The sequence below is a fragment of the Melanerpes formicivorus genome, unplaced genomic scaffold, assembly GCF_026170545.1.
Source record: "Melanerpes formicivorus ecotype bairdi unplaced genomic scaffold, bMelFor1.0.p_v2 SCAF_8, whole genome shotgun sequence".
NCBI classification, from domain to species: domain Eukaryota; kingdom Metazoa; phylum Chordata; class Aves; order Piciformes; family Picidae; genus Melanerpes; species Melanerpes formicivorus.
Window position 1 is genome coordinate 22,544,554 of NW_027142360.1, and position 17,461 is coordinate 22,562,014.

At 47.0% G+C, this 17,461-nt stretch overlaps 1 protein-coding gene across 5 annotated transcripts in view; it reads left to right on the plus strand.

Annotated features, from left to right (window-relative positions):
* The window catches only part of GRIN2B (glutamate ionotropic receptor NMDA type subunit 2B), a 294,512-nt gene that overhangs the window by 191,863 nt on the left and 85,188 nt on the right, over positions 1 to 17,461 (plus strand). For all 5 annotated transcript variants that reach the window (XM_068142627.1, XM_068142628.1, XM_068142629.1 and 2 more), the window contains one exon: positions 15,146 to 15,260. In XM_068142627.1, coding sequence (XP_067998728.1) covers positions 15,146 to 15,260 — 115 coding nt within the window. The remainder of the gene's footprint in view (positions 1 to 15,145; positions 15,261 to 17,461) is intronic.

Below are 17,461 nucleotides of genomic sequence, written 5' to 3' on the forward strand. Positions count from 1 at the left end.
ATGTCTTGGGAGATAGGTTTGGACATTAGCTGCACTAAGTGGGGTAGACACAGTCGAAAGGGACATGGCCATATGCAAACGTGGACCCAACAACTTTCAGTCAGACATGGCCCTTCTTCTTGCCTCAGTAGTTAAGTTTACAGGGAACTAACATTTCCCTCTTGATTCCAGTGATTAGGAATGACATCCCCTCTCTTCAGCCATCTGGGGTGTGAAAACAAATACATCTGCGTGGTCCAAATCGATCCAGAAAGGTGGAAAGCAAACCAACGACCATCAGAAACATTATCTCTCTGTGCCTTGCTCCTTCAACCCCCTGCCCTGGTTGCTTCATTTGCTGATCCATATTTCCTCCCACTCTTCAGCTGGGCCAAATGTGGCTCTGTCTTGCCAAGGCACCGAGAGTGTCGTGGCTGGCAGGGAAGAGTTGAGAGGAGTGGGGCTGGATTTTGCGGGATTGTGGTAGCCTCAGGGCTGCTCAGGTGATGGTTCCCACCTCCCTAACCCCTCCTGGGCCCCCCTCCAAGCCCATTTCTGGGATCTTGACTGACTTTGGCAGTTGGCTGCTGATGCAAGAGGGTTTCCATGGCAATGTACCAGCGCTGCTCGCTCCTTCTTCATGCTCTGCCTTCCTTTCCCCCACCCTCCCTCTCCTCGCCCCCCTCTCCAGCCCTCCTGTTTCTCAAGCCTGTTGCCATGGAAAAGCCATAATCCACAAAGAATTTCAGATCTCCCCCCACCCACTGGGTTGGCTTTTTTCTTAGGTGTTAAAAGTTTGCTTTTCAGTTTAAAGTGTGGGAGGGATGGCTCCATCTGCCCCTTTGAAACCTTGTCCCTAGGCAAGAGGGAAGTCTCTGTCTCGGACTGGAGGTCCTCTTGGAAGCAGAGTGGTGGGAAGCAGCAGAGTTCCAGTCGATGAGGTCCCTGGCAGGGTTATGGCTTTCAGAAGTGCTGATGTGGCACTGGAGGTTGTGACCAGTTTTTTGAAGGGATTGTGTGATTTGGAGTCTGGTTTCTGAATCAATGACGTTTAAGAGCCCAAGACATGCTGGCAAAAAAGGAGGAGTGAGAGATTTCTGAAAGGTGCCTCCTCTGAAGGCTGCTTTTTCTGAAGTGATCATAGTCAGGGCTGCCAACAGAAAAGGGTGCAGACAACTCATACACTGCTACAATATGTGCACAGCAAGAGCTAAGGAAACGATGCAGCCAGGGATACTGAATGAGACCAGAACGAGAGCCCACATTATCCCACCCGGTGCTCATGCTAATCCCCAAGCCTTCAGGGTATGTCCACACTCTGTCAGGACTTGTGTGTGAGATTTGTGGGTTACATTTTTCTGTGTTAGCTTGAGCACAAATTAGAGGTGAAGTCAGTCCAATTTCTGCTCAGACTAAACAAACTTGCCTAGGTATCTCTGGAAAGCACTGGTGCACTCTGATAGCTTTACTGCTCTGTGTAGCTCTGAACTGGAAGGAGCTGTGGTGTGGTGGCAGATGTGGGAATTGACCCTCTGGTATGGTAGTAGATGTAGGAATTGACCCTCTGCTACACTCTTCATGGAAATGCTCTAGTCTCACTCCCAGCATGCTTGCTGTTTCCATCTGTACTGTGTTCAGACTTCCTGTAATGGGCACTGTGGCCTGGAATCCTCAAACACGTGTTGGAAAACCTTGTTCACAGTGTTTCTAGGTCCAAGGAGTTCTGGAATTCTCCTGAGCAAAGAAATATTCTTGGGAGATTTCCTGCTCTGACTACTCAGGAGAAGTGAAAGGTTTCAGATAATATATCTCAGATTTGGACCCTGTACTTTTTTTCAGACCTCCTGAGAGTCTTTTATTGGATGCAATGTTAACACCAGGCCTGAGGCTTCTTTAGACTGACCTTTTCCCAGAGAAGCAGCAAAGGAGTAATTTGAGATCAAATGCAGCTCTAGAGTGAAATGGCACATTTACTCACTGGAGATGCAGCCACACAGGCTGAAGCTGATTCTTTCTCTTTCTTGTGCATCCTCAATGTTTCCTGAACATTTTGTCTCTCTGCAGCTACATTCAGGCGTCCTGCTGCAGACACCTAACCCACGCACTGTGGTTACCCCCTCCATTGTCTGTGTGTACCAGGCACATGAGTCACTTGCTGCTCGCCTGGCCTCAGATGCCATAATAGCCACAGAGTCTAAATTGGGCATGTGGAGTAGGTGATGGAGCATAACCTGGAGTCTTTTCAAGCTGTTGGAAAAATGATCGATTTACCAAACCATAAAGTCACAGTTCTGGGTCATTGTAGTTTCTCTTTTTTTGCATTAATTCCTGGAAGGTGATGGATCTTCAGCTGCCACAGGCTGTGATCTAACCCACAGAAAGCAAAAGGCCTGATCTGTCAGCAATGCTCTAGCTCTTTCCTTGTTGGTATGTCTTTCTTGTCTCCAAACAAGCATAACTTCTTCAGTCCCTTGCCCTGGGTTGTTTCTCTCCTTCTATCTTCAATCTTTTTTCTGACACTGCTGAGAAAGAAGCCTGCATAGTTGCAGTGCCATGTTGGGCACCTCTCAGGTGGATCCCATCTGTATGTTTCACAGTCACCATCAATCTCCTTCTGTTTTAGGACCTGAACCACTGACCAAAAGGCAAATGTTTCCTTTCTTTTAGCATCTTTCAAGCACCAGGGATGGATCCCAAAAGGTTTTCCAGAGCACTGTGTAAGCATGTAGGAGTGTACTGACCTATCAGCAGACCCAGTTGCCCTCCTTTTGCTTAGCAAGACCTCGTGCAGCCCCAGACATCGCTCTCTCTTTTGCCAAAAGGAAGAGAGAGAGGGCATGTAACTTTATTTAACAGAGCCTGGACTACAAACTACATCACAAAACACTCTACAAAGTTAATAATACAAAGCACAATTCGGATGTGATATAAATGATGTAAATGTGTGAACTCTGAGTAGGACTTTGGCAGTGTTCCCAGCCGTGTTCAAAATGTACCCATGATATTTCTATCTCCCATATTGGGAACCCACTAGAGACAGGCAGAAAAGACTTAGGTTGAATTTATTATCCATATTTATAATTCATTTCAGAATAGCATCTTCCTCCCACACTGATCCATCCTCATGGCACTACATATGCACCCAGCTCAGAGCATGAGGCTTCACACTCTGACTTTTGGGGCAAGAGATGAGTATGGTGAGATATGATTGAAGTATTCTGTATGCGTTGGGAAACCCAAAATAGATGGTGCAAGGCAATATGGACCCTGTAGCTATGCAGGTAGAGGTAAAGAAATGGGTTTGCAAGCTGTCAAATCATGGCCCTTGGGGGCAGAAAAAAATTGTGTCTGAGTGTAGCAACCTGGGTGAAAGACTGGAGAGAGAGTTTTTTGTATTTATCTCTCTTTTATGTTTGCCCAGAGTATGGAAATGGAATGATGTGGAAGAAGAGTACAGAGGGGTTATGGCTGTGGCAGGGGTGGGGATAAGGAAAGGCTGGGGGCTGAGGGTTTGCAGGATAACTTCTGAGTTGTGACTTGGGGTCCAGGGAGCACCTGGATGGGGACACTGTAGCTTGCAGAGCCTTGTTGCCCCACAGTGAGAGCGCAGAAGGTGCCAGTGGTTGTGCAACTGAGCTGGCTGCAGTGAAGGCAGCAGTACCTCAGCAATGGCTGCATTGGAAGTGCTGAAGAGGGTGATGGTTAGCAGTAGAGAGCCAATGGGAAGGATGGCAGACATGGCAGTTTGGGTGGGGAAGCAGTGGCACAGGGAAGGTTGCTGGTGTTGAGGAGGATACTGATTGCAGTAAGTGTTACAGTAGCGTTTGGAGTGTTAACTGCAAGTGGAGACAAGGGTGGCTAATTACGGACGTGATTGTGAAGAGGAAGGGGAGGCAGGCTTGAGGAGGAGTGGTGAGATCTACAATTACGGCACTTTGCAAAGAAGAATCTGCTGCTCAGTGTGAGGCTGCAAGGGGTTCAGGTCTGGTGTTAATCTGAAGCTCATGCCTTGCTTGCTTCTCCTTCTATCTCACTCTTCACTTTCTTTGCTAGCTGCATCATTTTCACCGTTTGTGTGTAGTGTGGAGAAAAAGACATAAATGGTTTTGTGAAGGAAAAAAGAGGAAAAGCAAAGTCTTAATTTAGACATTATCCCACTGGTGATGCATCCTCTGCCCCTTGTCAGATCAATGCTGGCTGGAAGGTTTTCTTTGGAAGAATGAGGGTTGTTTTTTTTAATGCTGCAAGGAAAAACAAAAATCACAAGGAAGTTTAAAGGGGAGAGGGAGCAAAAAACCCCAGAAGAACCCTAATTGGTCTGAGACCTTCCTCAGCCCAAGGAAGGGTTAATGCTTTAAATGCAATGTAATTTCAGCGGCACTAAAGAACACGTTTCCATGGAAACATCAACCCACAGAGGGAGAGAATGAGAGAGAAGGGAGAGGGAGCAGCAGCTGAGAGAGAGTGGCTCCTCTGGCAAAGGAGGAGCAGCCTCTAGACCCCCACACAGTTACTGACAGGAGTGGTTATTTGTTTGTTTGTTTGTTTTAATCAATTCCCCTATGGGGATGTAACAGGGAAGAAAGTGCTAGGGTGCCATCTTGGCAGAACCACTCCAGAGCCAGGAACAAATCCAGTCACACTTTTTGGACTGAGTCTCCTTGCAGGCAATGACTCTGCTTCTGTGAGCGCTGTGGATTTGCTGCCCTTACAAATGCCTGAACGCTTTCAACACTTAACAAACGTTGAATGACACCCCCCCCCCCCCCATTCACTTGTGGTTTCTTGGTGGGTCAAAAATGTGGAGTTAGTCTGCTGTGGCAGAGAATCTAACGAAGGGATTTGTTTCAATCTCTCCAGCTAGTTTAGCCTCGTCTGGCTTCTGGCAGTGGTGAGAAGGACCTTGCTGGCAGATTTGTGCTCACCTGCTTGCTGGTTGGGATTCTCAGAACAGAAACTGTGATGACCGCTAGGTAAATATAGAGATGCCCTGATGATTGACTCCCAGCACACCAGCCATCTCCAGAAGCCCAAGGGGCTGCTGACATGGACATCTGCTTGGCCAACTGTTTTAAGCTCTGGCCCATGACCATGGCAGTCCATGGGATATTTCAAAGGGTTGGGTAGAAATGATTTAGGAAAGTAAGGCTGTTGGCACTGGGGTTAAATTCACTGCATGGTGACCATAGTTCAACTGGAGGATTTCATACCACTCTGCAAATTGACAGAGCTTGATAAACACCATCCTGGGTGAAAAATCACTGTGAAGAGCCTCATTTAACTTCTGTTCTGTGACTTTTTGTCCTATCAACGTTTGTATGACTGCGCCCTAAGACAGATAAACAGATCTGAAGGACATCACTTAACCTTTCTGTACTTTCCTGCTTGTGGTAGTATGGCTTCCATCAGTGACCTGCTAGGTGGATGCCAAGACATAATTACAACCCACTGTCAGCTGTTTTGACAAATGTAATTTTTTGTGCCTTTACTGGCCCTTGTAAGCAGATTTTCAGTCCCTTCAAATGGGAGAAATACCTTCAAGCCTAGCATTGCTTTGGAGAGAAATGATTTGTTACCTGTTCCTAATGAATAAGGAAGGATGGAAAGAGATAGCAATAAAAAAAATAATAATACTTTAAGCAAGTATTTGGCAGGAGTTTATTAACTCAGTAAAGCTTTGCAGCTTGATCCAATTTTAGACTGAACATTTAGTTTTTATTTTATCCAGTCACTGTACAATTTTGACCTTAAAGCTATTTTTCTATTGGCCACTTTCTATTACTTAAAGGTTTGGTGAGTCAGTTCAGAAGTGTATTTGTTTTTATCAAACCTTTTTGGGTTTAAGAAAAAAAAACCCAACCCTTTCTGAGAATAGACTGATTTCCTGTGAGACTTGTAGATATTTCCAGCTTCAACCAGAGCGTGCTCTTAAGACGCTTTTCCCTTGTTTCTGTTTTGTTTCCAGTGAGGCTGGAAGGTGCAGGTGTGTACTCTGGAGTGATTTAGCACTCTGTCATTTTTCCAGGAAAAAAAATAAATAAATAGAGAAAGCTGGAAGAAAAGTTGTACATACATAGAATACATAGAACAATTATGATACACTTGGAAGAGGAGAAAGGTTGAGTATGATTATGATAGAGATACATTTGTGAGCCATTGGCCCATGCAGAGTATTGCCAGTAATTAAAAATATGTTTTCTAGCACTTCATTAGCTCTCTTTTAATTAACTTAGAATACATAGAATAAACCAGGTTGGAAGAGACCTTCAAGATCATCGTGTCCAACCCATCAACCAATCCAACCCACCCAAACAGCTAACCCATGGCACCAAGCACCCCATCAAATCTCCTCCTGAACACCTCCAATGATGGTGGCTCCACCACCTCCCCAGGCAGCCCATTCCAAAGGGCAATCACTCTCTCTGTATAGAACTTCTTCCTAACAGCCAGCCTAAACCTCCCCTGGTGCAGCCTGAGACTGTGTCCTCTTGTTCTGGTACTGGCTGCCTGGGAGAAGAGACCATCATCTGTCTCTCTACAACCTCCCTTCAGGTAGTTGTAGAGAGCAATAAGGTCACCCCTGAGTCTCCTCTTCTCCAGGCTAAGCAACCCCAGCTCCCTCAGCCTCTCCTCACAGGGCTGTGTTCCAAACCCCTCACTAACTTCGTTGGCCTTCTCTGGACTCGTTTCAGCAAGTCAACCTCCTTCCTAAACTGAGGGGCCCAGAACTGGACACAGTACTCGAGGTGTGGCCTAACCAGTGCAGTGTACAGGGGCAGAATGACCTCCCTGCTCCTGCTGGCCACACTGTTCTTGATGCAGGCCAGGATGCCATTGGCCCTCTTGGCCACCTGAACACACTGCAGGCTCATGTTCAGCCTACAATTGACCAGTACCCCCAGGTCCCTCTCTGCCTGGCTGCTCTCCAGCCACTCTGACCCCAGCCTGTAGATGATATGTTTTGCCATAGAATCCTGTTTGTTGTCTCTTGGAATTACAAGCATGGAAATGTTATGTTATTTTTTTTCTCCTTCATTATACTGGGGTGGACTAAATCTCCAGGGGATATCCATTCCCCTGTCGAGGTGCTGCCCCTGTACTCAGCACTGGTTAGGTCACACCTTGGGTCCTGTGTCCAGTTCTGGGTCCCTCAGTTTAGGAAAGATGTTGATTTGCTGGAACGTATCCAGAGAAGGGCAACAAAGCTGGGGAGGGGTTTGGAGCACAGTCCTGTGAGGAGAGGCTGAGGGAGCTGGGGTTGCTTAGCCTGGAGAAGAGGAGGCTCAGGGGAGACCTTATTGCTGTCTACAACTACCTGAAGGGAGGTTGTAGCCAGGTGGGTGCTGGTCTCTTCTCCCAGGCAACCAGCACCAGAACAAGAGGACACAGTCTCAAATTGCACCAGGGGAGGTTTAGGCTGGATGTTAGGAAGATGCTCTTCACAGAAAGAGAGACTGGCCATTGGAATGTGCTTCCCAGGGAGGTGGTGAAGCCACCATTGTAGGAAGAGACTGGATGGGGTGCTTGGTGCCATGGTTTAGTTGATTAGATGGTGTTAGATGATAGGTTGGACTCGATGATCTCAAAGGTCTTTTCCAACCTGGTTAATTCCCTCTTCTCCCTCTTCTCCCTCTTCTCCCTCTTCTCCCTCTTCTCCCTCTTCTCCCTCTTCTCCCTCTTCTCCCTCTTCTCCCTCTTCTCCCTCTTCTCCCTCTTCTCCCTCTTCTCCCTCTTCTCCCTCTTCTCCCTCTTCTCCCTCTTCTCCCTCTTCTCCCTCTTCTCCCTCTTCTCCCTCTTCTCCCTCTTCTCCCTCTTCTCCCTCTTCTCCCTCTTCTCCCTCTTCTCCCTCTTCTCCCTCTTCTCCCTCTTCTCCCTCTTCTCCCTCTTCTCCCTCTTCTCCCTCTTCTCCCTCTTCTCCCTCTTCTCCCTCTTCTCCCTCTTCTCCCTCTTCTCCCTCTTCTCCCTCTTCTCCCTCTTCTCCCTCTTCTCCCTCTTCTCCCTCTTCTCCCTCTTCTCCCTCTTCTCCCTCTTCTCCCTCTTCTCCCTCTTCTCCCTCTTCTCCCTCTTCTCCCTCTTCTCCCTCTTCTCCCTCTTCTCCCTCTTCTCCCTCTTCTCCCTCTTCTCCCTCTTCTCCCTCTTCTCCCTCTTCTCCCTCTTCTCCCTCTTCTCCCTCTTCTCCCTCTTCTCCCTCTTCTCCCTCTTCTCCCTCTTCTCCCTCTTCTCCCTTGGACATTTTAGGGGTGGCACATTGCAGATGTAGTTTGTGTGATCTGTGCTAGATTCTATGGTCCTGCTCTGGCAGAGGGGCTGGACTCGAGTATCGCCAGAGGTCCCTTCCAACCCCTAACATCTTGTGACCCTGTGACCTGGGCTGTTGTCCGTCGAAGAGAGCACAGGTGTCATGCGACAGGCTGGTCTGTATGGGAGCAGGACCAAGCTTCATTTTCTGTCCAAAGTCATTACAGTTTTCAGATCTTATTGTTCTCGTTCTTTCTGACAACATGTTGACCTCCTCATGGAAAAAAATGTCATTGCCAAGCTCTTAATCCCACTTTCCCATTTGAAAAATGAGTTTGATAGGAATTTTTTCCTGGCTCTGCCACTTGTGAAAATAGGGCAGTCAGGATATGTGTGAGAAAAATTTGGCTTTGATTGAGTTTTTCAAGATATTGCCGTGACCAACATAGCAGATGGGGCAAAATAAAGCTTTATCCTGCCCTTCTTTTTTTCCATAAATAGGTCACCTCATCCCAATTTGTAGCTAGCCATCTTACAAGTGACCTAACTCCCACAGTCTGGCCTTGGTACTGCCAGCAGCATCTTGGCAAAGGGAGTGTAAAGCACTGCTAGACCTGAATGGCAACACATCTTTTCCCTTTCTATCAAAGGCGCAATGACTGCACAGGGTGAAAAGCAAGTGAGAGATCAAATCCTAGATGGTATTAGGTACGAGGAAGAAAGGTTATTGTGGAATCGCTGAAGCTCCCTGAAGTAGTTGGACAAGCAGCCTTTTACCTGCCCCTTATTACTGTAATTTCTGCCCCAGGTTGGAGCTAACCCTATGTTCCCCCCCTGGGGGGGTAGTTTCATGACCCTGCACAATGAGTTCCCCCTCTATACACTTCACAGAATCACCAAGATTGGAAGAGATCTCAAAGATCTGTCCATACTGCAAACCGCTGTGCTTCTGTGCTTGAGTTTCCTCTTACAGTTTCAGGAGGGAGAGTGGGGACTGCAGAGGCTGTAGAAAGTGAGCTTCACTCCTTGTTCTCAGGAAAGGTCCCATCTCATTAGGATCAAGCAGTGCGTGTCGGGAAGTAGCCCTGCCATTGCTGCAGCTCCCTATGTACTCTGAGGATAGATATATTCTCGGTCTCCAGGAACTGTCAGCTCAGAGTCCTTCTGAAATGACAAATTCATGGTAGATAAATAGAAGAAATGGGAACAAAGTGGAAGTTCCTTTTCTTTTTACAACTAAGAGAGGGAGTGGTGGAGAAGATTCATGCTTCCACTGCATGTAGGAGCTGTCAGCTGGGAGTCTCAGCACACACATGGATGTTGTTTTCAACACAGCTTTGCTGAATATGATGGAGAAACAGCAAGCACAAATAAGTAGAGACTTGTCTTCCACCAGAAGTGAGTATTTTGCAGCTCAGGAACTAGCACCAAGAAAATTAATCTTCCTAGAGGTGAAGGGCCAGAATCTCAGCAGATCAAACACTATCACTCCGTGGCTGTCCGCTGGCTATCACTATTCCAGTCTGGTATCTGTCTCTTGTCTTTTAAAAAACATGTGGACAGCAGGGAAAAACCAAATGAATCTCTCATAACTCTGTTATGCTGAAACCTGAGGGATATTTCCTACTCTAGATGCTCTTCTAACCTCTCTGCACAAAGCAAACAATCTTGAGCTCTGGCCGTTTCTCTAAGCCTGTGGTCACGTTGGTTCCCAGTAGTCTACAATCACTGTAGCCTGGACACATTTCCTGGTGCAGAATGCCTGCACAATTTGGGATTTGGTTGGTCTCTTTTCTACACTTGCTTCCTTTCTTGCAGTGCATGTTCCCAGGTGCAGTGGTAATGCTGGCAGTCAGGGAGAAAGGAGCAAATGAAGTGCGAGATGCTGTGCCTTTAAGATTACATTTTCCTAGTCAGTGTTTGCTTCTATTTTTTTCCTATCCTGTTTTGGTTTTGTTCTTCATGATGGCAGACAGAGCAGAGTCCGTGCCCCTTGTTATGTAAAATCAGCTGCACTTGTGCCCTTCGTGTGGAATCCTGTGGCTGTAAATCGTACTCGACACCAGACAGATGTTGCACAAACACAGCCAGATGTGCCTGCCTTTCACAAGCCCACAAGCTACCAGCACTGCAGCAGGGAGAGGCAGTACAGGAGGCTGGGGCAGCACAGGGCAGTGAATGTGTTGGAGAGTACCAACCATGAAGAAGATTAATCAAAGGCCCAGGCTGAGCCTCTTCTTACCTTTTTGGGGGTCAGCAAATGAGTTTGGCATCCTCTAGAGACTGCCTTATCTCAAGAGAATTTGTGCACTTACAGCTGGGTCTGTATAGCTGCTGTGCATGGATTGGCTGTCCTCTGAGGCAGAGGCAGCTGTGGAAATGTTGAGCAATGGTATAGAGGAAAAATACATAAATTATTTTAAGCTTTCAATGGGCTTGGGAAATGGAGATTTAAATCAGAAGTCAAAGGGATCTGTTGCATTGTTCCATGAAAAGTAATCTACCACATTTCAGTCTCTCAGATGAGAGCAGAAGCTATTAGCAGCTAGCTAGTGCTGGTTAAATCATTGTCTGTCAATCACTTGTCACTTGAAGGTCAGAATTCTCATTTGTAAATAAATACGCTGGTTCTAAACTTCCTTTCCCTGTCCTTTGAGTCTACCCACCTTTATGTCTGTCCATTCTTGTCCAGGAGCAGGTGTTTGTGATGGCCTGGACATGCTGCAGGGCAGGACTGATGCACTCTGCCCAGGCTGTTCGCATCAGCCAGGGCTGGGTAGGTCTTGTTGGTGCCGAGTGAGGGAACATGGTTTGGAGCTGTGGGCATTTGTGCTAAAAGGCACACACCCATCTTTGCTCTTTCCTGGGCATGAAGTGGATGTGGGCAGGCAGCTATGTCTCACCCTGGTACCTCTGGCTTGTGGGTTTTTAATGCTGTATCTAGAGAAAAGAAAAAGGCCACCACACAGATTCTCTGGGGTCAAGGTCTTTCATTGCCTTCATCTCACTGCTGCTAACATTCTGCCTCAGTGTTTCTCATTACTCTGAGTTGCCAAAGAGACTGATGGTGATTTGCATCCTCATCTCCTTATCCTGCATCACACTCCACCTGCCTTTTACCCTGAAAATCTTCTCTGATAGCAGTATCCCACAGCCTTTCTTTCCCCACTCTCCACCTACACCCTGCTTTTCCCTCGTGTGCTGGACTGCTGAGTTGACTGATGCAGATGGTGGAGAGGCTGTTTTATTTATATGATCTATCTTATTCAGAGAAGCAGTGGATGTTAGGATAATGATGCCATTTCAGACAGGCTGCTTGTCTCACTGGAGCATAACAAGCACTGACAGGGCACAGGGGAGTGAGTGTGTGTGCACACGTGTGAAGTGAGGAGTGCGATGGACTGAATCGAGGCAAGATCCACATTTGCCCACCCAGTCAGGAGGAGTTGTTTCCCAGCAAGGCTCCAGACACAGAAGTAGGAGCAGATAGTGGTAATTTCATATGCATCTTCTTAAGAGCTGACTTTTAGATAGAGAAAAATTTGGTTAACACCCTCCCTGTCTCCCCACAAGCAACCTCTGCCTGCCACATTTGCCTCTCCACACTTTCTCCATCACTAACTGAAGCCATTTAAAATGTCACATCTCTCTGCTGGTCCTAACTTGGCCATTTGATGTGGTTTTAATGCTCTATTTCCTATGACAACCAGTCTTTGAAACACTCTCCATTAACTTGCAGGGCTGACAGCCTCACATTTGGGGTGGGTAATGTTACCTAATGGTCAGAGCACAGGGTAAGGAATCAAGTCCCCCTGATTCTGATTTGCTTTTTGCCCAAGGTCATGTCCCTTCCTTCTTTGTTCCTGCCTGCTTGTCTGCTCCAAAGAGCTCACAAAGTCCACCTATTTCCACAGTGTCTCGTGTGTTTTGCTTCTGCCTGACTCAGTTGTGGCATTGGGGCCACTGCACTAGGGAAGGGCTCTACCCTTCTGTACTTGAATTGAGCAGCACTAGAAATGCTCACATAAGCAAAATTCTCTGCTGAATGATGTTTCCAGCAAATTGTGTCTGCCCCCTTCATGCCCTCTTTCTCTTTCCATTTTAGAGTGCAAACCATCCAGGAAACTGTGGATTAAGCCCTCTACAGTCACAGTTTCATCTTGGGTTACTTCACCTGTATGCACAGCCTGCAACCATCATGTTATGCCCCATGCTGCAGCTGTTGGCTCAGGCCATTGGTTGCATGCTTGGGGCTGGAGCCTGTGTAGCCTGCAGGAACCAGGGCAGGCAGCAGCACTGCTGGCACACTGGGGAAGTGCTGCTGCAGAAGGGAATGGCTCTTGCTGCAGTAGTGATGGAGGGCAGAGCCATTCAAGTGTGGCTGCCTTGCAGCACTCTGCCAGGGAGTCCTTCAAGCCCTGATTCTTTGTCATGGAGGAGTTCCCTAGCTCAGCACACCCGAGCAAACCCCACAGCTCTCCATGTGCTGCTCTCACCCTGCATCCCTGTGTAGGTGACTCTAAAGAAGCAGCAACTGCTTCTACTGCACTCTTCCTGCAAACTTTTGTAAGCATATTGTTAATGGGTTTGAGAGAAAATCCTCTGAAGAGTTATTGTGCCAAATTTGGAGACTAATTTCAGTCATTAAGGTGCAAAGTGAGGGATTTTAGTGCCACTTTAAGTGTAAATCTCAAAGCAGCTCCAAGGATTGGAGATGCTGATGATCCCTCCTTGATTATTATTAGTGGTTCTAATCTTTCCAGTGGAAAACAAACAGAAGTGACACCTTCTTTGACATAGCTATTGCTGATTTCTGTGAACTCTTCTTGTCAGGCTGTGCAAGGGAGATTCCCATAGTGGCATCATCCTTGGGTAGGAGGGGAAAGAGCTGAGAACTGTTTAATATTGCTGGCTGTTTAACTAGATGGTAGTGGCTCTGCTTTCTGACTCCTGACATATAAAAACCTGCAACTCCCATCAGGCTAAAGGCATCCTTATCTTCTGGGAGACTTGCTTTGTCGTTACTCTGGTGGCCAGTGCAGAGAATTCATGAAATGGGTGTAGCTGTAATCTTGGTCCACTGGAAGGTCTTTCCCACTGCCAGAGCCTTACATAGGTCTGGTAGGTTGCACATACCCAGTGGTGGTCTGTGCTTGGTGTTCCTCAGTACCAGAGCAATGCAAATGGCTGTGAAAGAAGTGCCAGAAAAAAGAGTATGTGTGGTCCTGACATCAGATGTTTTACATCACTACAATCAACTGCATGGCTAAGATTTTTCCATGCAGCTGATATTTTGGGACTCTCTTGGTGTTTGGGTGCTGAATAAGTCCAACTTTTGAAAAATAATGAGTAGTCTGCCTTTGAAAAATCCTCCTGATGCAAATTTTTCACACTGTGCTCCCTTATGGCTGTGTTTTCTATGCTGTGCATGTCCCCTGAAGGTCACAACATGGACCAAGTATGCCTTTAGAAATAAACATAACTGCTGATTGCACTTGGTAAGGGGAAATTAGTGGATGAGTTTGGTTGATTAACGGAGTTAGGTCAAAAAAAATGTTTGGGAAAAGGAAGAAACTCAAATCCTGACCTGCTTTTTTATTTGTTTGAAGAAGTTTCCTTGTTACCAGCTCCTTAATCAAATTAGCAGGGCATTTTCTGTGTGCAGAAAGTGGAAAGGTGTGAACCCACTGAAAGAACAGATTTTGGTGTAGGTTGCTTGTTTTTTTTTCCCCTTGAAACTGCTTCAAACTGAGTTCAGAAGGATGAACTGAAGCTAAATATCAGGAAATGTTTGCTGGTGTCGTGGTGTAATAGAGCATGAGAGCCTCTCATGTTTGTAATGGAAATATTGCTTCTGTAATTTCTAGGAGAACTGGGCAAAACACGGGAGGGCAGAGTCCTGGGGCTAGCTCTGCAGGCAGCTTGGTCACCTCTGATGTGATGCTGCTGATGCCAGAGCAGGTGTGCAAAGGCAAAATCTACTTCTTGCAACAGGATTGTGAACTGAAGTGAAATACATGAACAGGAGAAACTGTCAGAGTGCCATGGAGATGTCATATAAGCCACTGAACTGTGAAATGTGTATTTGCCTCCTCCTCTTCCCACAGTGTCATTCTGGATGATCTGACAATTAAGAAAACAATATACCTGACTCTCATTTACAGCAACCCCACTTTAACATGCTCTCACCATGCAGCAAGGCCTCAAAATGAGTGTAGCTGTAATCTTGGTCCCCTGCCAGAGCTGAGTGAAGAGGCCTTAGGATAAGGACTGTTTAACAGTCCATTTGTACAGCTGACAGGAGATGCCTCAAAGGGGGGTGCCTTGTGCAGAAGTGATGGGGTCTTTCCAAACAAAGAGAATCATTATGTTGGCTGTGGCAACTTGCAGGGCTGATCACCCTTTAGTTTGATCTTGCTGGGTGTAAGGCATGATCCTGTCCCTAGGGAAAAGGACTTTTACTGCACTGTTTAAATACCCACTAGCCCTGTTCCTGATCTGATTCAGATCACACAATCAGAGAATGGCCTGGTTTAGAAGGGGTGTTAGAGATCATCTACTCTAACCTCCCCACCATGGGCAGGGACATCTCCCAACTAGACTCATCTGCTCAGGACCTCATCCAACCTGGCCTTGAACACCCCCAAGGAGGAGGCATTATTTGTGCTTTCAGGAATTCACTGAGAACCAAGATGGGACCTGGCTTCCCCATCCCAGTTACAAAACACAGGCAATTGTCTTGCCTTGCCTGATTGTCCCAGTTCCTGAAGTAATGGTCCTGTGTTTTGACCTCCTTCCTCTTAGATTTTCTATTGTTTACACCATGCTTCTACCATCTTTGCATATGCTGCAGGGGTGAGGTGGGCTCTTGTTTCAGGTTCAGATGCCAAATGTTAACCTTCTCCTTACTCTCTTCTGTCTTCTGCAGGTACCTGATCAATGTTACCTTTGAAGGAAGGAATTTGTCGTTCAGTGAAGACGGATACCAGATGCATCCCAAGCTGGTGGTCATCCTTCTGACCAAGGAGAGGAAGTGGGAGAGGGTAGGACATGTTTGGTAATTCTCAAACTGCATCAGGGAGGAGGATGGAGGAAGATTTCAGGCAAATAATCCCATCTGCTTTTCTGTACTTCTCAAGGGCTGACAGTCTCCTTGCAGCCTGGACCACTGGTATCTCCACTACCCAGGCTGCTGTCTTCTCCATGCAGGATGCCATTACATTCTTCCATTAGCATGCATAAAAAATTCATCAGCTTCCCTTCTGTAACCTCAGAACATAAATTTTCCTGCCTTTCAGAGAAGAGACCTCCTCTGTGCCATGGGTTTCAATGGCAGAGAGAGAAAATATTCCTCTGCATGGCTTGGAGGCAGTGAGGTTCTGTGTGCTAAATGACTGTGATTGAGCTACAGCCACACTTAGTAATATGTGCCAGTGTTAACTGTGCTTGATATATCTGGCCAGTGTCATTTGCAATGGGATGCTGCATTCAGTAGGATGTGTATGTGAGGCCATGCCAAGTTGTTCAAAGCTCCAAATGTATGTAGTTCTGAATAATTTGCACATAACCCAAAGCACCACTTTAGAACTGCTGTGGAGTTCTGTCTTCCTGCAAAGCTCTGGCTCATTTCACCTCCCACCTAAATGCCAGTGGTCCCAGCTCAGAACAAGCACTCCCAAAGGGGTTGAATTGAAGCTGAAGGGGTAGTTTTTGGGGGCTAAGGAAGTAAGGTATAAAAAAGTGATAAGGGTGAGAAGTCAGGGTGAAAGCAGGGAGAATTCAGCAGAACACTCAGTGGGTATGAAGCGGAGCTTGGTCTGGATATGATCATCTGTATGGCTTATCAAAATCTTCTTTTGTCCCAGTGTGCACAACAAAGCCTTCTCTCCTCAGCTACTTGTTCTCTGCATGGGCTTGCAAGTGGCCTGCATGGCCAAAGCCAGGGAGAAATTCATGGGGAAAAGAGAATGAAATAGGGAGCTATTGGCAAAAGCACGCTCAACAAAGGCCTGTGGGAACAACTTTTGAAAGAAGCACAAGAGCCATTGCATTACTGCCTGACAGGCACAAAGATATTCTGGAGTTTGAGGGGCCCTGTTTCCAGGCTTGGGCCTGGTTTCCATGAAGACCCATAAGGCAGACTGGTATTGACACTGTGCAGATCGGATAAGAATGTGTGGTCTGGGAGAATCAGCAGAGGATTCAGTGGGACAGGGGTATGAAGAAAAATATGGCACAGCATGAGCATGGATAGACTAGGCTAGACTAGAATTAACCAGGTTGGAACAGACTTTTGAGATCATGGAGTCCAACCTATCATCCAATGCTATCTAATCAACTAAACCATGGCACCAAGCACCCCATCCAGTCTCTTCCTAAACACCTTCAAGGAAGCTGTTAGATTATGTAGGAATAAAATTAGGGAGGCTAAGGCCCAGCTGGAACTGAAGCTGGCCACCTCAGTCAAAGATAATAAAAAGCATTTTTATAAATATATTAACAATAAGAAGTAGGGCAGGAAGAACCTGAACTCCCTAGTGGACCTGGAGGGGAACACAGTTACTGAGGATGAGGATAAAGCTGAGGTCCTGAACACCTTCTTTACCTCAATGTTTAACAGCAAGGCAGGAGTTCAGGACGAGTGGTCTCCGGAGCTGGGCGTTGGGGTCGGGGAGCAGAGTAATACCCTGGAAATCCATGAGGAGTTAGTTCGGGACCTGCTGAGCCACTTGGATATCCACAAGTCCATGGGACCAGATGGGATCCATCCTAGGGTGCTGAGAGAGCTGGCGGATGTGCTAGCTAGGCCACTCTCCATCATTTTCCTCCAGTCCTGGCTCACTGGTGTGGTCCCAGATGACTGGAAACTGGCCAACGTGGTCCCCATCCACAAGAAGGGTCGGATGGAGGAACCTGGAAACTACAGGCCAGTCAGCCTGACCTCAGTGCCAGGGAAAGTGATGGAGCAGATTATCCTGGCAGCAATAACTGCGCACCTGAAGGATGGCCAAGGGCTCAGGTCCAGCCAACATGGATTCAGGAAGGGCAGATCCTGCCTCTCCAACCTGATCTCTTTATATGATCAGGTGACCCGCCTGGTGGATGTGGGGAGGCCTGTGGATGTGGTCTACCTAGACTTCAGCAAGGCCTTTGACACCGTCCCCCACAGCAAACTGCTGACTAAGCTGTCAGCCTGTGGCTTGGACCACTACACTCTGTGCTGGGTTAGGAACTGGCTGGAGGG